This window comes from Rattus rattus, chromosome 6 (genome assembly GCF_011064425.1).
Source record: "Rattus rattus isolate New Zealand chromosome 6, Rrattus_CSIRO_v1, whole genome shotgun sequence".
Taxonomy (NCBI): domain Eukaryota; kingdom Metazoa; phylum Chordata; class Mammalia; order Rodentia; family Muridae; genus Rattus; species Rattus rattus.
In genome coordinates, this window is record NC_046159.1 from 121,323,296 (window position 1) to 121,346,275 (window position 22,980).

Consider the following 22,980-nt stretch of genomic DNA (forward strand, 5'->3'; position numbering starts at 1 on the left):
TTTTGAGAGAGAGTTTCCCTGTGTAGCTCTGACTGCCTCGTAACTCAGAAAATCAAGCTAAACTTGGTCCGACTGAAACTTTTTCCTCCTGATCAGCCTTCAGGGTAGTGGGATTACAGGTATGCCTATAACGCCCAGTCAATCTCTTTCTGTTGTTGCTTTCTATAGGCTGGCCTCAGACCTAGAGATCCTCCAGCCCCAGTTTCCTCAGTACTTAGATTACAAATCTGCTCTGCCACACCCAACTACGAATTTCTAAAATGTCTCATCTCACAGACCAGTAAGAAACTATAAAGCAGTAGCACACAATGTTCACATTACATAAAAATAAACTTCTGTTAAAAGTGATGAAAACAGAAGTTTACCAGTTAACATTTTCACTAAGTATAAAACATAAATTTAGAACCTACAAAGAACCACTGCTTCCTTTTTAAAAATAAACAAATTGAAAACCAAGATATAAAACCAGGATAGTTCTACAATCAACTTCACGGGAACATAATGTCATTAAGTATGCAAGCAAACCTGAATTCTGACAAACTTAGGTTTAAAGTTCACCTCTACCATTTCCCTCCTATATAAGGCTTTTAAAATCTTAATTTACTTACAGGTAAAGGTACTTCAAACTTAAAAAAGAAAACGCAACCTATTTTTCTTATGTGATAAGCACATACAAACTACAGTATTATACATCATAGTACCTCCCCTTCTTCAGACCTAAAATCTAAACAAAAACTCAAGTGTAAAAAGTATTTAAAACTTACTCCTGAAAATCACAAGCAAGGAAATAACAATAGAGAAGCATGATTTAAGAACTGGTCTTAAATATTACAATTAAATCCATTTCTGATCCATATGGAACACCCTCCTTCTAAAACAGTACAAGTCTACTGGGTAATAAAAGTGACAAGAATATTGTTTTCAATTTACTGGGTTATTTAAATTTCACTAGAAAGTTAAGCCACTGATTTCTTCAATTTAGAAAATACTGTTATAAAATCTGAATGTGAATCCCACCCTAAGAATTCTCTTCTCACTATCTTCCAAGTCAATTGAGCGCCTAAAAATTACATGAAAGAAAACAAAACATGAAAAAAAATCCCTCCAAGAACTTTCAAACATTATTTTTCTTGTAGTGTGCACTGGTATATTTTCAATTAACAGCTTAACACTATTCAATGTTACTGTACAGCAACTTTTATGGACTTAGAGTCTAACTCTGTGAATTAAAGTATGTTTGCCCCCATTTTGTTAGGTTATCTACCCTTAGTGGTTCTCTAACACCCAACTAAAACTGAGTATGTTTCCCACACCGGTGTACTTCATCTGGAACTTAAAAACTAAGCTAAGGTCAGACATTTCCAAAGTGCACCACACTCATGTCAGTCAAGTCTTAAGTTTCAAAAAACGTCTCGGTCTTTTCCAGAAAATATTCAAAATGTATAGAGTTCCCCTCACACTACTCGCCCCTAGGTATGAGGTCGCCCTCAGTCGCCAAAGAAAATGGGCAAGAGTCTCAGTTCAATCATCAGATTTCGTATCACAAATGTGAGAACTTGAGTCGTGCATTTGGTCCCAGTGCTGTCACAGCATTTAACACACAGTAAAAGGAGTTGCACCCGCTCGCCCTCTTCGGAGTTGGTCCTATCAGGAAGATGGGATGTCACCAAATCTGCCCCAAGGGGGGGAAGCGGCCAAGTTGGACAGAAAACAACTATTGGGGGGAGGTGTCTTTGTGAACAATACTGCCTTCCGGGGAACATGGGAGCAGCAATTCAAAAAAAGAAGAAAAAGGTAATGACAATATTAATAAAAGAAATGGATGGCAGGGGGTTGGGGGGAAAGGGGGCGGGATGTAGAAACTGCGACCTCCAGAGGGAAGGAAACACCCTGGAGAACCAGGAAGCACTTCGCGTTGGGGAGGAGAAACTGCAGGAAAAAGTGAGGGTCGGCTAAGCCGTTTCCCCCGCCCGCCCGCCTCACGGCGAAAGCCCCAGGCCAGGCGGCGCCGCTCCGCTGTCGGCCGCTCCCCAGCCCGGACCCCTAGGGCCCGGTCCCGCCGCCCCCGCTCCCGCCCGCGGCCGCCCGGCTCCGCTTCCTATTTTCGGAGCACACACCCTACAAGGAGCGGAGGGGCCCGGCCTCGGGGAGCCGAGGCAGCACCCCGCTCGAGAGGCGCAGGCGTGCGGCCCACCACCAGAGCCCGCCCGGGGTCAGACTCCAGCCCTCGCGCCTCAGCTCTCGGTCCCGCCCGCCCTGCTCCTCACCGCCGCGGCGCCTACCTTCTCCTCATCGGACAACTGCTCCTCCAGATCCGCCATCTTCCTTCTGGCGACAAACCGTGGCGCTGGTGGCAGCAGCGGCCACCTGACTTCCCCCTTTCCGTGCGGTCTTCCGCGCCGCGCGCCCCCGCCAAGGGAGGGGCCCGCCGCCCAGGCCGCCGCGCACGCGCCCCGGAGCTCCGCCTCCCGGATCCAAGCCACTGCGCACACGCCCGGGAGCTCCGCCTTCCTCAAGCCGCCGCGCACGCGCCCCAGAGCTCCGCCTCCCTCCTCTGATCGCAGGCCTGAGCGCCACTGTGCGCGTGCGCAGCGCCTCCAAAGTCGGATTGCTATGGTATCTTCTGTCATCCTGCTCTGGTGCCTTCTCTACCCAATGATGACCATATGGACCAGGTTGGCGATGAGTACATTCTGAGCCCATGACTTTGTTCCCACCAAGTCCTGAACGCTGCCAACAAAAAATGTGAAAAGCTGTACCAATTTAAAACATTTTTAAGTATTAGGAAAAACACTGTTTTAATTAAAATAGGCACACACAATCCAGTCCATAATTGAAAGATTACTTTTGATATATTCATTTATTCATCCAAAACTATTTATTGGTCTTTTATGATAGGAAGGCCCTGGTGCTAGTTCTTAGGAATAAGAAAAGGAGGGAAAAAAACCCAGACAAACCTAAATCCCAGAGAAACTGCTCTTAAGCTCACCTCTATTAATTAGACATTGAGTTAGGGAAGGCATTGTACTCTTGGAAGGAAATAAAATGTTAAGTTAGCCTTGGATGTGTACCCTCATGAACTGGCTATCCAGAATACTTACAGGTCATTCACTAGAAATTTCAATTTCATGGAACCAATTTTTAGGTAAATATCCTATGAAGGATTTGAAACATTCTAAAAACATTATTTATTGTTTTCAAATTTTACTGGCTGTCTCTTATTTTTATTTGCTAAATCTGGCAGCTCTACTACTGAAGCTTCAAGTATTAAAGAAAAAAAAAGTTAAGGATGAAGTCAAAGCTGACACAAGAAGCAGCCAGAAACATTGTTAAAATTGAGTTGCTAGTTCAGTAAACCTGAGTGAACCAGAGAATCTATATTTCTTACAGGCTCCCTAGCACGAGGAGTGCTATTCATCTGAAAACTACCCTTTGTTTGTGGAGGACTTAGAATTTAGCTAGGAGGTAAGACTTTAATAATTAGAAAGTGAGAAGCCATTGAAGGCATTCGGACAGTGTCACGACATGAACGGAACATGCTTGGCAGTGTCAGTCTGACAGCTGTGTGTAAATAACAGGTAAGAGTGCCCTTAAGAGTTCAAATAGCTATTTGGGTCCAAGAACACTATCATTAAGTGACTTACTAAAGTGTTTCGTTTGCAGAACAGAAGAGGAAGCTGACACGCGAGGGAGCCGAAAGTGTCCAGTTGAAGATAAACCCATGGAGACAGTATGCAAGTTAATAAAGTACAGTGTCTGGCCAAAGCTGTCAGGAGCGACAAATCAATATCAATTTCCTCTTTTATAGTTTCTAAACCCTCGCTTTATTTATTGCTCCCAGCAATTGTGCGTGCTTAAGTATTACTGTACCTCCAAACCAAAGTTCAGTAATTTAACCAACGCTGCATGCTCCCACATGACTGAATCCTAGGCATTTTTTCAACATCCCATATTCTTTCCACTACCAGAACTTTCTCCACAGAATAAAACTTAATGGAGGTACCCTCTCTGGCATGCCAGCAATCCAGTTCACAGCACCTGCTTCATCAACAATATCTCTGGAACTCAGGGTTTTCCCTCCAATGTTGTTCCTGTTGACTTAGCATTTTATATTCTGTGCGGTGGGTACTCAGTAAATGTTGCATAGTAACTTACGGGCGGCACTGCTCTTTACAAGCCTCGCCAAAAATCTCATACGGTTTTGCAATAATCTGAGTCAGAGTATGTTTCTAGCTGTGTCTTTGGTCATATTCTACATATGGTTCCCATAGTAATTCAAAGAGCAGTTAATTACCTATAATGTTGAATAGTCCCTATTGTAATCTCTTAATACTACCTTCTTGATACAGCTAAAGAGAATTGCCGAATTTAAGTGACATGTATTTGGAAGGGATTTCAGTAGGTATGAATAAGAACTGATTGTTACACGACTGCATGAAGAAACGTGCTGGTACCCTTGCCTCTGGTGCTTCATAATCAAGAGGTAAGCAAAAGTTTCCTTACACAGTTCTACCCACATGAGAACTTCCACCCCCTTTCTCTCTAAGATAAGTCTTATTTACTCCTTGAGAATATTAGAGAATATATTTTGATCTTATCGAATCCCTTCCCCCTCCCCAACTTCACCCACATCCTCTCATGATCTTTCTATTTAATTTTCAAACTCAATACTCTTTTGCTTTCTGGTGGTTGGGCCTGTCTTTTTAAGATTGCTTTAAAAAAAAAAGATTCTTTTAAAATGTGTGTTGGTGGTTTGCCTGCATTTATGTCTGTGTGAGGGTGCCAGATCCCCTGGAACTGGGGTTATAGACAGTTGTGTGTGACCACGTGGGTACTGGGAATTAGCAGCCAGTGTTCTTAACCACTGAACCATCTCTTCAGAACTGCCTTCTTTTCCTTCAATCTCCTGTAGATATGCTCAAAGTCTGTAGCTATATTTTAAATTTACCATGAAGGTTGGTGGGATGGCTCAGCAGATAAAGGTGTTTGCCAACAAGCCCGATAATCTGAGTTCGATCACGGATCTCCAGAACCCACACAGTAACATGAGTGAACCAACTTCTCTAAGTTGCCTTCCAACATACACACATACTGTGGCATGCACCTCCCACAAACTAACTGTGGACAGAGGTTACCTGATTTCATAGACACAAAATCTTGGGATCCATTACTGTGGAGCGGTTTCCTTGGAGATTAAAATTCTTTGTCCCAAGTCTAGTTGAGTTAACTAGTGGGTTGAATGGAGTTATTTACAGGAGTATGGTGGCTCCATTGGGAGGGTAGCCATACCAGCCTGGGCTCATAAGAGTAGCCCTCTGAGAGGTGTCTGTGTGATCTGCAGACACTGAGTCTCCTTTCTCCACTGATGGATAACTGCTCAGATAATGTGTAAAGCGCAAGAACAAGACTTGTGACTTTTGTTTAGTTCTCGAGCCTTGTAAATTTCATTACTTCCTGACGCTTCCTATGACTCCTCCTGGAAAGGAGTGTTTTGATTCTGAGAATATAGCTACAAAAACCCTCATTGAATCTTGCAATGTCTTTTTTTGTCCTCCCAGACTCCTATGTAAAGTTTTCCATTGATTTTTTTGTCATATACCCTAGTGCAAAGACATTCATATTTTATACTTATTAACATCTAGGTTCTGCTTTTTTTTTTTAAGCTCCAGTTAGCCTTGGGAAACTTACTCTGACTGTTCCCATTTATTTTCATTTGCAGTTGGAGATATTACTGGTACCTCTCTTACAGGGCTGTTCTATGGACTTAGTGAGATCCCAGGCAGTGTGCTTAGCATTCGGGCCAGCATTAATATAAGTCTTAATGATGTTAGTTATTGTCATCACAGTACCATCTGCTCTTCAAGACCATGGCCTATGTCTTTATTAGCTTCTGGCATATCTAGTGTGTGGAGCATAAGCATTTGAAGAGAAATGTTGTTGGAATGCATATCCAGTGATTCATTTCACATACCTGAATGGGAATTTTAAAATTGTGCTAGTAGTCAGGTGGTGGTTTCAAGTGTCCTAAAACGAAGTTTGGGGATTCCAGAACATGGCAGCAAACAATTCTCTTAGAGAGTCCCAAGTTATTCAATTTCCACTTAACTAACTCTGTAATTGATTTTTTAACTCTTTAATTTCCCTGTCACTGTAAATTTAAGTCTTCAGTGTTGTTATATGTTCCAAATGAATCACAGATGATGGGTAAGCCCTAATGTGATCCGTTAGGGCAAATCAAGAAAGTATTAAATTTTATATTATCACCTATTACTAACGTACAATAGTTTAGGCATACAAACAAAACAAAACATAGTTTACTTCTTCCCTATCCCTTTCTCTCTCCTTTCCCCAGAAATAACCACTAACTTGAGTCGCATGCTTGTTATTTCTACACATTCTTCTTTCTTTCCATTCAGTTTTTCTGTCTGATAACCATATAATGGAGTCTTAAAATACATTTATACAATGAATTATTATCATTTTGATAGTTTTATAAATACCATGGGTAGAGAACATTAGACCAATCACTGATAAAAGCATAAAACAAACAAGATAAAACAAAAACAACATTAAAACCACCCACCTTTACCTCCATGACAATGGAACTTTTGAAGCATGAGGGAAATCTTACTGGATTCTTTTTTTATTTTTTCAACCTGGAGGGACAAAGCAACCTAGTACACCGATATGAAAAGATAGGTCAAATATCTTTAAATGTGTATTGGTAAAGCACCATTAATGACAATGATTTTTTTCTTGGCTGTCTGTGAGGAGGGCATGGGGAAGGGGAATGTATATGAATGTGCTCAACTGGGCAAGTGCATATGGGAGCCAGAGGTTGATGGGATGTCCCCAGTTGCTTCTCTGCCTTAGTTTAGTTGGGGACTGTCACTGAACCTGGAGCTGACCAACAAGCTGTGCAGATCCACTGTCTCCAGAATCTAGCACTAGGATTACAGTCGTGGTGCTATACCTAGTTTGTGTGTGTGTGTGTTTGTTTGTTTGTATGATTATTTTTTCTTTTAACATGATTTAGGGATCCAAATCCAGTTCTTCGTGCTTGTACAACAACCATTTAACCCCCTGAGCCATCTCTCCAGCCTGGGATTGGAAACTTAAAACTTTTGCTTGACTTATTAGTAGCAACATAGCAAAAAACAAGATTGTCTCTCCCCAAAACCACTGCTATCACCCAGAGGACCAGTTCAAGGAATTGCAGTAGTGTCTGCCGAGACCCCTTCCTCTTGATTCTTTCCGAGTACCACAGTGACTCAAGTCAACTGAAAAATGTTTCCATGGCTGACATTCTCTTTACAAGTGACCTTAATCACTACTGCAGATAATCTCTCACAGGAGCCTTCCACTGTAGATCTGATGCTTTGCTAGAATGTAGGGCTATGTGCTCGGGTCACTTCCTGTGCTGCTTGTAACACGTTTTGATCCACGGTGGGTAGATGCTGAGCTATTCACACATACTGTTGGGGGCTAGAGGGTAGAGTATCGCGTCTCGTAATAGTTTCTTTTGTGAGTTGCTTTTGATGACAACAACTATGAAGGACACTCTAAATGCTCTCAGTAGATAACCTCAGAACACTTTTTATGATTTTCTTACTTCAGGCTTTCCTCCTTTACCTCACAGTATCTGTGATTTTTGGAAAGATTGAACTTGTGCTAGTGGACTGCTAAGCACAGGACTGGAATTTGGCTCCATGGATCCTCTGGGTTAGTTCCTCACCAATAACTGTCAGAACACACACACACACACACACACACACACACACACACACACACACACACCACCCTCAAAATCAAACAAAAACCAGTTACCTTGCTTCAGAACAGTACAACTCAGAAATAAAATTCACACCATTGTAATACTAGGCAAAAGATGTGAACTCGCAAATTCATCTGTTTAAATGTATTTCTTAGTCTGCAACATTACATAGCTCATGACTAAATGCAAACTTTATTTTTGTAATTCTTTTTTATTTTGAGCTTTGAAGTTATAGGTTTCCTCATGGTATTTTTATATCTTCTTAGTTTGGGTTGGTTCTCACTCCATTTTAAATATTATTCTTTTTTTAAGATTTTTTTTATTAATTTTTATTTGTATGAGCACACTGTAGCTGTCTTCAGACACACCAGAAGAGGGCATCAGATTTCATTACAGATGGTTGTGAGCCACCATATGGTTGCTGGGAATTGAACTCAGGACCTCTGGAAGAGCAATCAGTGCTCTTAACCACTGAGCCACCTCTCCAGCTCTAAATATTATTCTTAATCAGACAAACAAAATATAAAGATATGCTCATGTGATAATTTCCATGACATTTTGTTCCGACGACTTTTAGGTGAGCTGACTTATTTTAGGAAACGGTTGATTTATTAAGTCAGCATACAAAGTAATGGGTTTGACTATGGCATTTCATACATGTATATCACTTTGTTCTTATTTATCTCTCTCCCATTGTCTTACCCTATCCATCCTTTAAAAATATCCCTACCTTTTAAGAAATGTGTTGTTCTTTGACAACTTCATGTATGTCTATATTTCAACTGCTCCCCCATTATCCTTTCTTATCCCCCTTCTGACTCCAACCAAGCCTCTTCTCAACAAGTGACCTCCTGCTTCCATTTTGTTGTTTGTTGTTGTTTAACAACTGTTACCTGCATAAGCAGCAGTGAGGGGTTATTCACCAGATCATAGTCAACTTGTCTTTTTGGTTGTGAGCCTTAGCCTTTAAAGGCTGAGCCACCTCTCCTCCACTTAGCCAGAGAGAGCATGAACAACTTAACAACTGATCTACATTTTGGAGGCAGAAGCAGGGTGGAGTCCCATTGCTTTAGTAACCATTAATCTCCAGTAACTCCATAGGGAGGGTGGAACCTCATGAGCCTCTCCCAATTCTATGATAGAGTGTTGATGGTTCCAAGCTGGTGAATGTTTTGTGCACATAACAGCAGCCTTAGCTTTCACATGCCTGTCACTTGCATATTTTCTTTTGGAATATGTCTTTGAATACCTTTTCATCTGGCTTGCATTCTTACTGGTTGAATTTAAGGTCTACTTTTCAAACTCTAGTCCTAGCAACTTTTTGTTTCCTAGTGTGATTCTATGAGGTGATTCTCCTGATTAAACCAGCCACTGCAAGGCATGCTTTAGTCAAATTTCTCCTGTCTCTGCTCATCTCTTCCTTGGCACTAGAGAAAACTCTTAGGTTTTACTTTCACTTCTCTCACAAGAAGACAATGAGAGTGAAAGAAAAAGGGAAAGGGACTTGCATATTCATGAAATTTAAGACATGTATCAGGGTGGGGGAAACAAAAAGACATGTATCACTTACGGTATTCCAATCTCCCATGTACACAAAATGCTAAATGTATTTTGTGTTCATTGTAGTGAAGAAAAAAAACCCTGAAAGTTATGAAGTGCATGGGATTGGCCACAATAAATGTCTCAAAGTAAGGCAAGAGCTCCAGAGAACTGAATTATCTTGTAGTTGTGGGTATAATGGAAGCTGTTCTGGAAAGTAAAACAGTGGTTAACCCAGAGTAACTCAGGAGAATTCACTGTAGCTCAGATTTGTATGCTAAGCAAGCAGTGAGCTCTAGCAGATCTGAGAGGAGAACAAAAGACTGATGTTCAAGTCTCAGAGGCGGCTACATTTCATAAAAAATGATCCCTCATTTGCCTGTGCTTATTTTCCCATGGAAAGTCCTAGTGTCAGCTAAACAGGGAGTTTTGGGGAAACTGTGTCTTTAGAATCGACATGCATATTTTTATTGCCAATTCAGAATTGTTTTCACCGTTATCAGGAGCCGACTGGGAGATGGGAAAGGCCTTCCAAGGGAGCGAGGCTTTCTTTGGCTGGGTTGGAGAGGAGTAGTGCAGGCGGAAAGTGAGCAGAAAAGGGAAGTGTCCTGTTTCCCTCCCTGCTCTGGAGCTCACAGAAAAGGGAAGCTGGAAGTTCCCAGGCTGAGCAAGTGAAACTACACGCAAGACTTAGGGTTCCAGCACGGCCTTGCACTAGTTTAGATAGAATTTTGAGCATCAAGAAATCTTTAACCCTAGTTCATGCAAATCCTAGGGACCTGCAAATTCATCCCCAAATAGGGAAAGGTGTGTTGAAAGCTATATCCAAGATGAAGCAGAATGAAGATGGTGAGACATTCAGAACATGGTAACTAAAATGAGAGTTCGCTTGAGCATCTGAGAGAGATTATTTATATCCTCAGTCATGTTTTGGCATAGTTTTTAAAAGAGTTTTCTCTGGAGATGGTTGTAGCTCAGTGGAAGGGGGTGCGCTTGGCACTCATGAAGTGAACTGAGTTCAACTTCAGAAGTAAATAGGGAATAAGACACAGCTCTGGAAAGGCTACGGAAATAAAGCATTTCTGGAGACTAGCATTACTAGTTAAGTAGTAGAATCAACTAGACTTGAGGCCTGACAAATAATTGAATCAGCTGATTGATTGATGTGGCCTGGGGCATGAGGATGTAAAGAAATGTAAAGGAAAGAAATATGTTCTGACTTATAACTGAAGAGCATTAAATTGGCTATGCTATGTTCCCTCATAGTTTCCTGTTTAAGTGGAAAGGTGAAGTTGTAGAATAGTGGTCCTATAGGCATTAGTGGCTCAGCATTCATAAGCTGAGGCAAAGGAGTTGTGTTGAGTTTGAGGCTGGCCTCGACTACATAGGAAGCACCAGGGCTTCATAGTAAGATCCTGTCTTAAAACAACAACAGAGCGTTACATTCTGGAGAAATGAGTACAGTTCAGTTTACATACCAAAACATGCAATAATGTCATATGTGACTGTCTGCAGCAATATACAGTGCTCTTTTATGTCCCATTTTGCTTGACTTTGTGAATGGAAGTTACTGGGAAGAACCCCATCTTACATTGAACCTTCTGTTTAATTTCAATGATGTTGGGGAAGTTGTAATGTTAAAAATCCAGAAGCTATCTCCAGCTATCAGTAGACCCTTTAGTAGCCATTTCTTGCTCTCTCTGTGTCTAACTCATCTTTGTGACCATTAGGTAAATCCTTCTAAACATATAAATAGAAAATTAGCTTCCACCAATCAAAGGGCTAATAGTGTAGTTCACAACACCAGAGGCCTATATCTGAGATCCTCTTAATTTGAGGAACCTGCCCACCTAATGTTTCCACTGATGTGTTTTAAAAGTCCATTGGTCTGTGTCTTAGTTAGGGTTTTACTGTTGTGAACAGACACTATGACCTAGGCTCTTATAAGGACTTATAAGGTCTTATAAGGACTCTTAGAAGGACAACATTTAATTGGGGCTGGCTTACAGGTTCAGAAGTTCAGTCCATTTTCATCAAGGTGGGAGCATGGCAGGCATGGTACATGAGGAGCTGAGAATTCTACATCTTCATCTGGAGGCTTCTAGGAAAATATTGACTTCTAGGCAGCTAGGACATTGGTATTAAATCCCATACCCACAGTGACACACCTACAGCCAACAAGCCTACACTTCCTAATAGTGCCACTCCTTGGACCAAGCATATACAAACCATCACATTCCACTTCCTGGACCCATAGACTTGTTTAAACACATGAGTCTGTGGGGCCATACCTACACATAGCATAATAAAAAGTATGTTTTGTCCAACTTCCAAAACCCCCATAGTCTATAGCAGTTTCAACAATGTTAAAAGTCCAAAGTTGAAGGTCTCATCCGAGATTCATCCAATCACTTAACTGTATTCCCCAAGGCAAGACAGGAAACCAGATGGACAAACTCCAAACTCTGCATCTCCATGTCTGATGTCAAAGCGATCTTCAGATTTCCAACTCCCTTTTCATCTTTGTTGACTACAATAAACTTTTTTCTCAGGGGCTCATTCTGTTCCCTGTTAGCAGCTTTCCTCAGCCGACAGCCCACAACTCTGGCATCTCGAACATCTTGGGGTCTCCAAGACAACTTCAGTGTTACAGCTTCTTGTTTCAATGTATGGGATCCACACATGATCTTCTGGGCTCCTCTAAAGGGCTGACATTGCTTCTCCAGCTCTGTCCTCTATAACACTCTAAGCTCAGGTTGATCTACTCCACTACCACAGTTGTTCTTGGTGATCATCCCACAGTACTGGCATCTCCAGTACTCTGGAGTCTTCTGCTGCAACTAGACTTCACCAATCACCTCTCATAGGCTCGATTCATAGTGCCTAGCCTCAAATCCCTTGCATGGCCCCTTCAGTCCTGGGTCATCAACTGCAACTGAGACTGCACTTTCACCAATGGCCTTCCATGGCTTCTCACAGAGCCAAGCCTCAGCTGCTCTTCGTGACCCCTTCAGGCCTTCAAAACCGCACCAGCTGGGTGACTCTTACACATTTCTAGTACAGCTGCAGCAGGAGGTACAACCTTGACTATCTCTGTAATACAGCTTCTTTGTGCTCTCAGAAAACACTTCCCAGAAGATATCACCTTAGTGATGCTGGAATCTTCTTAATCACCACTAATTTCTTAGCTCCAGTTAACCAGCATCAATTGTCCCAGTAGTCTCATTCTCCTCTTGACTATAAAGCCAGCAACACATGGCTGAAGCTGCAAAAGTTCTGCTGTATGCTGGAGCTGGAACACGCCCCCTTGATCTATTACATCATCATGAGCTTTCTGTTTTCTAAATCCTGCACACTGTATAATTTGGCTGTCCCGGGACTTGCTTTGTAGATTGACCTTGATCTCAGAGATCTGCATGGCTCTGCTTCTTAGCATTAAAAGCATGTTCTACCGTGCTTGCACCTAAATTTAGCTGGGTGGGATCCTGCCCCAAGGTCACCACTTCCTTAATTCAATTTAATATCTTTGAACACAGGATTCAGTTTCATTTCACTTCCTGGTTCCCCATTAATACTCAAACCATATATTTTATATTTTTCCTTTCTAAGCTTGCTATGCTTACTCAAAATGCCCTTCATGAGACTTAACCAGAGAACAAAGTAGGATCTGTTTTGAACAAGACCCTACTTTGATAGGCATTTCTGAGACTTCCTCTGTCAATGCAATTAATCTGAGTCTCTTCACCTTAGCCTTAGGCAAATTCTTCAGTCAAGGGCAAAAAGCAGCTAAGTTCATTGCCAAAATACTATAAAAATTGTCTCTAGGCCACATACTGAAGTCTTCTCTGCTGAAACCAGGTCTGCACAGTTCAAATCACAGCAACAACATTTTCTATATTCCTACTAGGATGGCTCATTAATCCCCACTTAAAACATTCCATGGCCTTCCAGACCTAAAGTCCCCGAATCCACATTCTTCCAAACAGATGATCAGGCCTATCACAGCAATACCTCACTCCTGGTACTAATTTCTATCTTAGTAGGGTTTTACTGCTGTGAACAGACACTATGGCCAAACCAACTCTTACAAGGACAACATTTAATTGAGGCTGGCTTACAGGTTCAGAGGTTCAGTCCATTTTCATCAAGGCAGGAATATGGCATTATCTAGGCAGGCATGGACCTGGAGGAGCTAAGAGTTCTATATCTTTATCTGGAGGCTGCTAGGAAAATACTTACTTCCAAGCAGCTAGGACATGGGTATTAAATCCCACACCCACAGTGACACACCTACAGCCAACAAGGCTACACTTCCTAATAGTGCCACTCTCTGGGACCCCCTGAATCTGTGTTTCCAGGCTATGGTCACTCTATGTGACTCCAGGACAAATTAACTTTTACCTTCTTTGAAGTAGAAATTGTACTTTTCGCATCAGCACCATCTGGCAAGCATGGTTTGGACAAGTTTCTTCCTTCCTCCAAATACATTTTGCCATTTAGCTTTCTGTAATAAGGACCAGTAGCTGATAGAGGCCTGCAGCTTCTAAATGGGACTCAGAATTACATATGTGGGTAGGGTCTTGTTCAAAACAGAATCCTTTGGTGCCTGGTGGGGAGCAGGCACCTGACATCTGAAGCTCTCCATAGTATTCCTATGTGTGGCTTTAGCATCGTTATCATCGTCAGTAAACCTCTAATGATCCAGCAAATCATTGGCAGCAGGAGATAGTATCACTACTCTAGGAATAAAGGAGCCATTGATCATTAAATAAGATATGATCTCAGAGTCTCTTCTTGCAGTTCACTAGTAACCCTGAGACATGAAAGACGCTTACATGTACTGAAGAGAATATATTTCCTCTAACAGCAAAACTCTTTTCTTTTTTTTTTTTCACTAAGTGTTTAACAGAATCATTTGTGATAGGAAAATGCTTTTCTTAAATTTCCCTAAAAGGATTGTTTTCTAAAAATGGTAGCATGAGAAGCATTAACCTAGAAAAAATAAGATATATCCATTTAGGTACTGTTAAAATATACTCACATTGACTCATATAGATTCTGTTAAATGTAATGACTAGGCAAGATGCATCTTCACTAAGAAGGTCCTAGAAAAGGCCTCTAGTCTTCCTTGCAGGTAAAGGTAGATTAGCCCTATGGCTGGTCCTGAACCCCCTCTCCATCCTAGCTGTTCCCCTCTATCTCAAATGTCTGTGGTGTCTCTTAAATTTATAGCACTAGGATGAGTGACTATATTTCTAGCTGGTTCTACACATTTCTGTGTGGATCGCTTAGGCTTCATTTTAGAAAAGAAAATGCAATTCCTGTTTCCTTGCAGATTCTGGGTTTTGCTTGCTTGTTTGCTTATTTTTGTTTTGTTTTGTGTTTTTCTTGACTTTCCCTGCTACAGTCCTGATGTTTTTGTTTTTTAATCAGAGATTCAAATGCTGTTGACAAACAGTTTTTCCTTCCTTTGTTTTGAGACATAGTCTTACTTTATAGCTCAGGCTACCCTGAATTCACCATGTAGCCCAGGTTCCTGCAATCCTCTTGCTTCAGCCACCCAAGGGCACTGATTACCACAACACCTGGATCTGTGTCTACTGTCAATGTCCACAGTGTTCCCCTTCTTAGGTGAAAATGATCTCTGGTCCTCAGTGGAATTTCTCCTTCATGGAGTCTCCCTTCCCCCATCTTAACTTTCTTTTCTGTCAGGTTGTTAAGAATCTATAGTTTTGGGCTGGGGATTTAGCTCAGTGGGAGAGCGCTTACCTAGGAAGCGCAAGGCCCTGGGTTCGGTCCCCAGCTCCGAAAAAAAGAAAAAAGAAAAAAAAAAAAAAGAATCTATAGTTTTGTCAGGCAGTGATGGCACATCCCTTTAATTCCAGTATTCAGGAGGAAGATCAGGTGTATCTATGAGATCAAGGCCAGCCTGGTTGACAGAGGAAGTTCTAAGACAGCCAGAGGCAGAGCTACAGAAAGAAACCCTGTCTTGACTCCCTTTGCCCCTCAAAAAAAATGAATAGTTTTCCTATGATGTATTGAACTAAGAGAGGAAAATGTTTCCTAGGCTCTACTACTAACCAATATCATTCTCTAAACAAACTTCTCCTTACCTTTCCCCATACTGCACTCTGTGATCATGTTAGAGCTAACATGCTTTGTGACATTGTTAAGTGTTCTACCATTTCTTTCCCATGTCTTCTAGGTCTCTGATGAAGCCTACTTAGCCAGTTATTCTCTCTGTCTCTCTGTCTGTCTGTCTGTCTATCTGTCTGTCTCTCTCTCTCTGTGTGCATGTGTTTGTGTATGTGTGTAATGTGTGTGAATGTGTGTATGCATGTTGAATGTCTGAAGTTGAAGATGGGCATCTTATTTGATTGCTTTCTACCTTATTAATCAAAGCAGGGTCTCTCAGGTGAGCTCAGAGCTTACATGAGCTTACATAAGAGTTCCTATGTCTCTTACTCGACGTGACTGGAATTAAAAACAGGCCACCGTGCCCATTAGCATTTATGTGGCTTTGGGGATCCAAGCTTTGATCCTCATATTTGTACATCATGCACTTTAAACAGTTAACTGTCTCTTCAGGCCAGAGTCATCCTTTTACATTCCCCATGCAACTGGAGCACAGATTGAATAACAAAAGACTAAAACATCTCAAGTCCCGAAGAAAGACTAATTATGCATCTCTCATCCAAATCACTAAAAAAAGATATCTATAGCCATAAATAAGCTTCTCTTCAAACATTTACTACTCAAAGCATTCAGTGTGTTCTCTTGTCTCTGCCTTCTCTCAGCAGTAAAATGTGGAATTCATATATCCTGTGTGTAAATGGCCTTTATTGTTGTATAATATTTTTTAATACAATAAATATAATCATCCTATTGAGGGACATGTATATTGTTTCTACTAGTAGATATATGCATTGCTAACACCTTCACTCAGTCTGCGGATTGTTTTTTTTTTTTATTTTGAAGGCAGTATCATTTTATAATTAGAACATATTAATTTTAATTAAGACCAAGTTGCCCATCGCTCTTCTCGTTTATCTTCTCTCCACCCACTGTTTGAACGTTTTAGTGACACTTGATTTGAAGGTTTTCCCAACAACATTCTCTTTCTCAGATTTTCTTTGTTTCTTCATTGTTGCAAGCATTTTCATCTTCTCTTCTCAAGTATTTGGGAAGCTACCCAACAAAAAATATTTTCTGAGGGTGCTTATTTTTGCTTCTTCCTGTTTCTAGGAGGAGATTCAGTTCTAGTCTCTAGAAAGACCAGTGTCTTTCTAGTTTGGGATGCTATAACATAGACTAGATTGTTTATAAACAACAGGATTCTATCCTTTATCAGTCTAGATGCTAAAACATTCTAGATCAAGATGCAGACAGGTTCAAGTATCTGGCAAAGTTTTCCTAGCTATTATCTTTACCTGGTGCAAGGGGCAATCTAGCTTTCTGTTTTCTTTTGTTTTTTAATAAAGGCCCTGGCAACGAGGGCTCTACCTTCATTACTTTGTCTCAGTCTAAATCCACTCTATATCTAAACAGCATTACCACAGGTGTTAGGATTTCAGCATATGACCAGAGAATATACGCTACAAAACACCTTTAGAATGCCACCTCTTCTTTGTATCCCTCTTTTGTCTTTTCTTCCACACTTCAATTCCTTTGAAGTGATTAGTATGCTGCCCCCTATACTATGGAAACCAACAATTGTCCTACACTCTTTTTATTCCCAACCTTCAGTAGCTATGAGGAAGAAGACAGGGCCCATCTGTGGCATCTTATTTTATGTTGTTACTCTATTTATTTAGCTAATTAAATTACAGGTTTGACAATGTACATGCTCAGATTCCTAGATTCAGGCCACAGAAGGTCCATAAAGCCATTATTCAGTATGAAGAACAAAAATGACAAAAGTTGAGTTGACTACTCACGGTAGTACAAGTGGCCCAACTTGTCTGAGCAGAGGATCAATGGATACGGGGTTTGGAGGAAGCATGGAGTTCAGGGATTCTTGGAGTTACCGAAGCTCAAGAATCTTGATATCATCTATGAAAGTGTGGTTACATATGTATAGATATTGACTGATTGTCACCGTAGCATGTGTATTAGCGTGAGTATATGACTGCCTAGCTTCCTTAGGAGACTGATATTGGGCCTGGACAGATGGTTTAGCAGTTAAGAGCATTTGCTGCTCTTGCAGAGGACCTGGGATTGGGTCCAGCATCCACATGGCAGCTAACACCCAGCTGTAACTCCAGTCCCAGAGGATCCAATGTTCTCCTCTGGCCTTCCTGGGCATTGCACACATATGATTCACATAAATACATGCAGGCAAAATACCCATACACATAAAATTAAGAAAAAAAACCTTTCTTTTAAAAATGAGGATGCTACTGATTGGTCAATTTATAAAGATGATCATGGATGTGTCCTATTGATGACATAATTGGACTCCATGCTGATTCTGAGTGTCATTTACAGTTATGACGTAGGACAATTTGGTCCGTACTAGAAGGTGTGGGAGTTTTTATTTGGGGTGTTGTATGACCTGAGCAGATGTGAACAAATGTCTGTCTATTTCAGAGTGGGGTATTTATAAGAGACCAAAGAAATGATTCCACCAGAGTGAGCTATTTACTTACAGGACCGTGGGTGACTCAGACGCAACTGTACCACTGAAAAGCTTAAGGCAACATGGATAATGACTCATGAAAGGTACATCCTGGAACTCCCTGCATGACTTGCCACATGTATGAACCACAACTGGCTGGAGATTCTCTTTTCTCTAGCTGTTATTACTATTTGTATAACCTTGGAAGGAGCCTCGAGAGTCTTGTTGAGAAACCCGTGGGTTTTATTTACTTCCTGGGCCTTGTAAAGGTTTTATTTGCTTCCTGAGCCTTGAGGAGTCTTCTTCCATTAAGGAATGGTTCCACCTAGTTACTTACCAGGGCTCACCAGTAATAAGGCTGACAATACCCTTTCACTACTGACAGGTTCTTTGGTAGGATTAGAGGAGAAATAAGTAATATTATAGCAGGAAGGAAGCTAATGTATTCAGTCTAGTGGATTTTAATGTTTAATAAACAACTTCAGCACTGCTTTAAGAAAATGTAATCTAATAGTTAGTGCCACTTCCTTTTTATCTAGGGGCGAGAGATACAGGTGCTTGGGCTGATGACAACACCTGGAAGTTCTTTATTGTCCTAGATGTTGCCTGATTCCGGCTCCACAGTACATACCATCTCACTTTACCGTTGGTTGCCTCTTTGAAGTCCTGTACATGGGCTTCATCACAGTACAGCCTCTTGCCATGAGCCTAGGGAGGGTAGAAGGCTGTGACCACTGATTCTGCCACACTGTTCCTTCAACCTTTGTACCATGGTAACCAGTGAAACAGAACACAGGCAGGAGTACAGCCCTTCCCAAGTCCACTGCGAAGAACACCATGGAGAGAAGCACCATGGAGAGTAAGGCTTTCCAGAGGGTTCTCTACAATTCCATCCTTGGCTCCTTTCTCCATCCCCAGAGCTCAGCATCTCTATCTCTGTTGTCCTCTTAAGGACCAGTCACCCATAGGCACTGCTCTAGCCCTGAGAGCTTTCTGCTTTAATCTGTGCCCCTGGATTTTTTTTTATATCTGGATCATTTTGCTCACTTCTGCACTTGACACATTTTAATGAGCAATCATGTACGTGGAGGTTGTGTTTAAAAAACAAACACAAAACAAAAAAACCAAAACCAGATTCTGACTCAGCTGGTGTAAAGTGAAACTTGAAATCCTGCCTTTCCACCCAGAGTGCAATTGAGACCTGTCTTGTGGGTCTGCTACCACAGTCTGAAGAGAAAGGCTTTGTAACATTATTAACCAAGGAATTCACCAGGAAAAATTGGAAAGTCTGCTGACATGATTAACTTGATTATTCAATATGGGATTTTGGCGACAGAGTCTGGGATGGACCTGGAGTCTGCACATCTGGTCCCAATCGTGACCTTTCTATACCGTTTGTTTCAGCCATTTGAGCTATATTGTGTTATTAAGATGTTACTGTGGACTCCTTCCTCCTCAGATAATTATTTAACAATGTATAGTAGTTCAGTTGGTAGAGTACTGGCCTAGTATATTCGAAGTCCTGTGTGTGTGTGTGTGTGTGTGTGTATACATATATATGTATATGTATATATATATATAAGACATATGAAAAGATTTAATTTAAAAATATTATATATATAAAATTTGAGATAGGGATGCATGAAGCTATCATTATAAAATATATTATTACATTTAGTGTTCTTATTTTTGATGAAAAAAGCTGATATATTTTCATGGGCTCCTGAAGATGTCATGAACTCTGGGCACCTTGCCTCATAGAGAAATTATCATGGTTAGCTGCATTGGGCCTGCCTGTTGGACACAAAACACACCTCTTCAGTTTCAAAGTACTTCTCTGAAATGGTGCTATTTAAATTCCTGAGGGATAAAATATTTCCCTAACCCCCTGGACTATTACAGAGCATCTCTCTTTCTGTGACACTGCATTAATATTCAGCACAGGAATTAATTCAATTTGCTCATTCTCCTTCCTGCTGCCCTCCAAATTGTGCTTGCTTGGATTTCCCGTGAATAAAAGAAAGAGGTATAATATTTGAAAGGCTGTGCCCTTCATTACAAAAAGAGGAGCTGTGAGACTCTCTGCTTGGAAGAAATTGATTGCACTTCGGGTCCGTGGCCTGTGGTTATGCTTCTTCTGGATCAACAGGTATGATATTTTAATAACTGCAACAATAGCCAAATGGATGCTAGTGGAGCAGCTCTGAAGAAAGTGGGCCCTGGGATACCGTGCACAAGGCGTTCTCTCCATGCCTCCCAGGAGGCCTCAGACATCTTTGAGGAAGGCCAGTGTTCTATGTAACTCAATTTGTGTACCAACAATTGAATTCTTACCCCTACCGCACGTTATCAATAGTAATTAGTGGGCCAGGGAATGTGGTCCTATTTTCTGTATACGTATAAGCTATTTATTGAGACAAAGTCTCCTATGGTCTTGGCTGGCCTCAGACTCAGTAGCTGAAGAATGGCTTTCAACTCTTGGTCCTTCTACCTGTACCATCCCTTCTGTTTTAGAAATGAGAGTGTTTGGTGTGTTTCCAGTACATCTGCATAGTAACTTAGAAACTCTCCTAACTTCTGAGCAGAATGGTGACTCACGTCGTCATTATCAATGATTTTTGATCCCAGAACCGCACCTTGATTTCCTGAAGATAAAAAAAGGACCAGAAGGGAATTGTCAAGGGCAACAATGACCCATGAAGAAACACTAGCACATAGGTTTCTAAGGCAGCTGGAGTCCCTTGAGGTCAAGGTGCTCGCCTCAGTGAGTTCTCTATTTCATTGTGCTACAGAGATAGGTGCCGTCCTTTCTGGCCTAAGGCAGTGTTTCGGCAGTTTGTTCAGAATCACTGGCTGCTCATTGTGGACTCAGGTCATAGGCCTACTGAGTCTTGGATGATCTACCTTGGAACCAGTTTTTTATGGCATAGCTCAAAAACCTACCATCCCAATATTCACATCATCTACTGCAGAGAGGACATTCCTTCTTTCCTTTAGGTTACACTTAGGTCTTGATGTCTTTTCAAGCAACTCAGAGGTCTTCCACTTCGTTGTCTAGTGACACCACTCACCTCATGATTGGAATCCACAAGAGCATCATGTCATGACCCTAACTGAACTCTATTTTGTGCTATTGGAGTCCGTCAAGAAGTGGAGCTGTCATGAAGATTCAGAGCAAAGCTCCTGGGGACTGCTATGGATTCAGAGCCAACGCCTAGCAAGGGCTGCCTCTCTCCTAAATATCCTCTCCTTGGGTGGATATCCTATGTGCATCTCAGCACGGAGCCCACCCACCCAACTTGGCCAATAAATGGAACTACGCTTTTGTGCAGACAGTTTCTGCTACTACTGACCTTGATGTCTGTGGGAGGAACTTGGGTGCTCAGACAAAAATTGTCTGACTCCTTTAGATACAATATTAATCTAATGTACAAAAATTGAGCAAGAAATTTAATTCACCCATGCAATCATGTCATTTGTAGTAAAATAAAAAATCATTATAGTACCTGTGTTACTTGACTACAATACAGCAGGAATAAGACCATGCATAAAAAGCCTTTTAATAGTGTCTGATGTACAGTGAAGCATTGATAAAACAGTAACTTTTATTATTATGAGATGGTTGGCAGAAGGAGTGCATACAAAGTGATCCCCCCAGTATGTTTTGAGGACATTGTAAGATTAGAATTCTTGAGATGCCTTTCGATGCCTTAACAGGCCCCTTTCTATTTGTATCATCGAAAACATAAAAAATAAAACAAAAATAAAAACCAAACCAAAACACCCCCTCCAAAAACTCCACCCCTCAGATCTTCCAGACTGAAGATAAAAGACTAAATATGGCACCTACAGTTCATTGGGTACAAAGAAATGACCCAACTAACAACAGTGATTTCCTGGGAGCTTCATAATAACTCACCCTTGATACACCCGGTGCTGAGTCCACTGTATCTGTGAATACTAGCCTGACTCACACTGCCAAATCAGGTCTGCTTTACTGCTTTCCACGTCACCAGCAGAAAACATGCATGACACTCTGAACAGACACACCTCATCCTGGGCTTTGTTTATTCCTCACTCGTGAGCCCTACTTTCCTCCTGCTTGTCTGAGAGTCTATTCTTCTAAATAATGCATTTTGTAGCTTGTACTCTCTGCCTTACAAATTTTCTCAAAATTTAAACCAATGTTTATGAAAAAATAGCAGATGTAAACTAGTCCTTCAATAGGCTTGCCCCATCCCTTTAGTAGTGAAGAACTTTTTTTTGGAGTTGGGAAGTCGCTTAGCCGGTAATGCATTCACTGGACAGGCAAGATGACCTTAATTAGAGCCCTAGAAACCTTATAAAAAATCTGCATGTGGTGTTGCTCACTTGTAATCTCAGCTCTGGAAAGGGAAAGAGAAGTGAATCCCTGACAATCATTGGTCAGTCACCCTGCCCTATTCTGGGAGTTCCAGGCTATTTTTAAAAACAAAAATGGCTGGCCATGATAGCTCACTCCTTTGATCTTAGCACTCAAGAGATAGAGGTAGGTGGATCTCTGTGAGTCCAAGACCATGTGAGTCTACGAAGCCAGTTGCAAGCCAGCCAGAGCTACACAATAAGACACTGTCTCTCAAACAAAACAGAACAAACACCAAACTGTGCCCAGTGTCAAGTCAGGTGCCTTGTGTCTAATGACTGATCAATGTGGGTATAAAGACTCATCCCAGTGAACAAGTCAGGAAAGCTCAAAGGGACGATGCAACCTCAGAACTTCCTTTACGGCTGGCTGAGACCTCCATTTGGATGATACCAAAGCACAACAGCTTCCTCTCCTCAATTCTGCTTCCTCAAATTTCTTCTCCGAGTTGCTGATTCTAAACGCTCCTAAATAAATCTCTCAAACAGTAGTCGCCATCTCACAATTAGCCTTGTGGTGATCCCAAACTGTGACCTGTGTAAAGAGTCTGCTTTTTAAAAGAATAGTAAACTTATCTTTTACATCTGCTTAAAGACAGAATGCATTTTCCTGACTACTTTCTAAGATCGATTTTTGCTAGCACAAACA

At 41.3% G+C, this 22,980-nt stretch overlaps 1 protein-coding gene and 1 long non-coding RNA gene across 3 annotated transcripts in view; one reads left to right on the forward strand and one right to left on the reverse strand.

The window, feature by feature from the left end:
• Capza2 (capping actin protein of muscle Z-line subunit alpha 2) overlaps positions 1-2,387 on the reverse strand; it is a 34,604-nt gene extending 32,217 nt beyond the window's left edge. The window contains exon 1 of the mRNA XM_032906919.1: positions 2,283-2,387. Within this exon, the coding sequence (XP_032762810.1) occupies positions 2,283-2,321 (39 nt within the window). The 5' untranslated portion in view covers positions 2,322-2,387. The remainder of the gene's footprint in view (positions 1-2,282) is intronic.
• Positions 2,388-17,834: 15,447 nt separating this feature from the next.
• Positions 17,835-21,157, forward strand: LOC116902942. Of its 2 annotated transcripts, none has more exons than XR_004388245.1 (3): positions 17,835-18,034; positions 19,951-20,079; positions 20,928-21,157. It is a non-coding gene; the product is annotated as an uncharacterized LOC116902942 (long non-coding RNA). The 2 variants fall into 2 exon arrangements; XR_004388244.1 differs by lacking the exon at positions 20,928-21,157 and adding an exon at positions 20,559-20,687.
• The last annotated feature ends 1,823 nt before the right edge of the window (positions 21,158-22,980 follow it).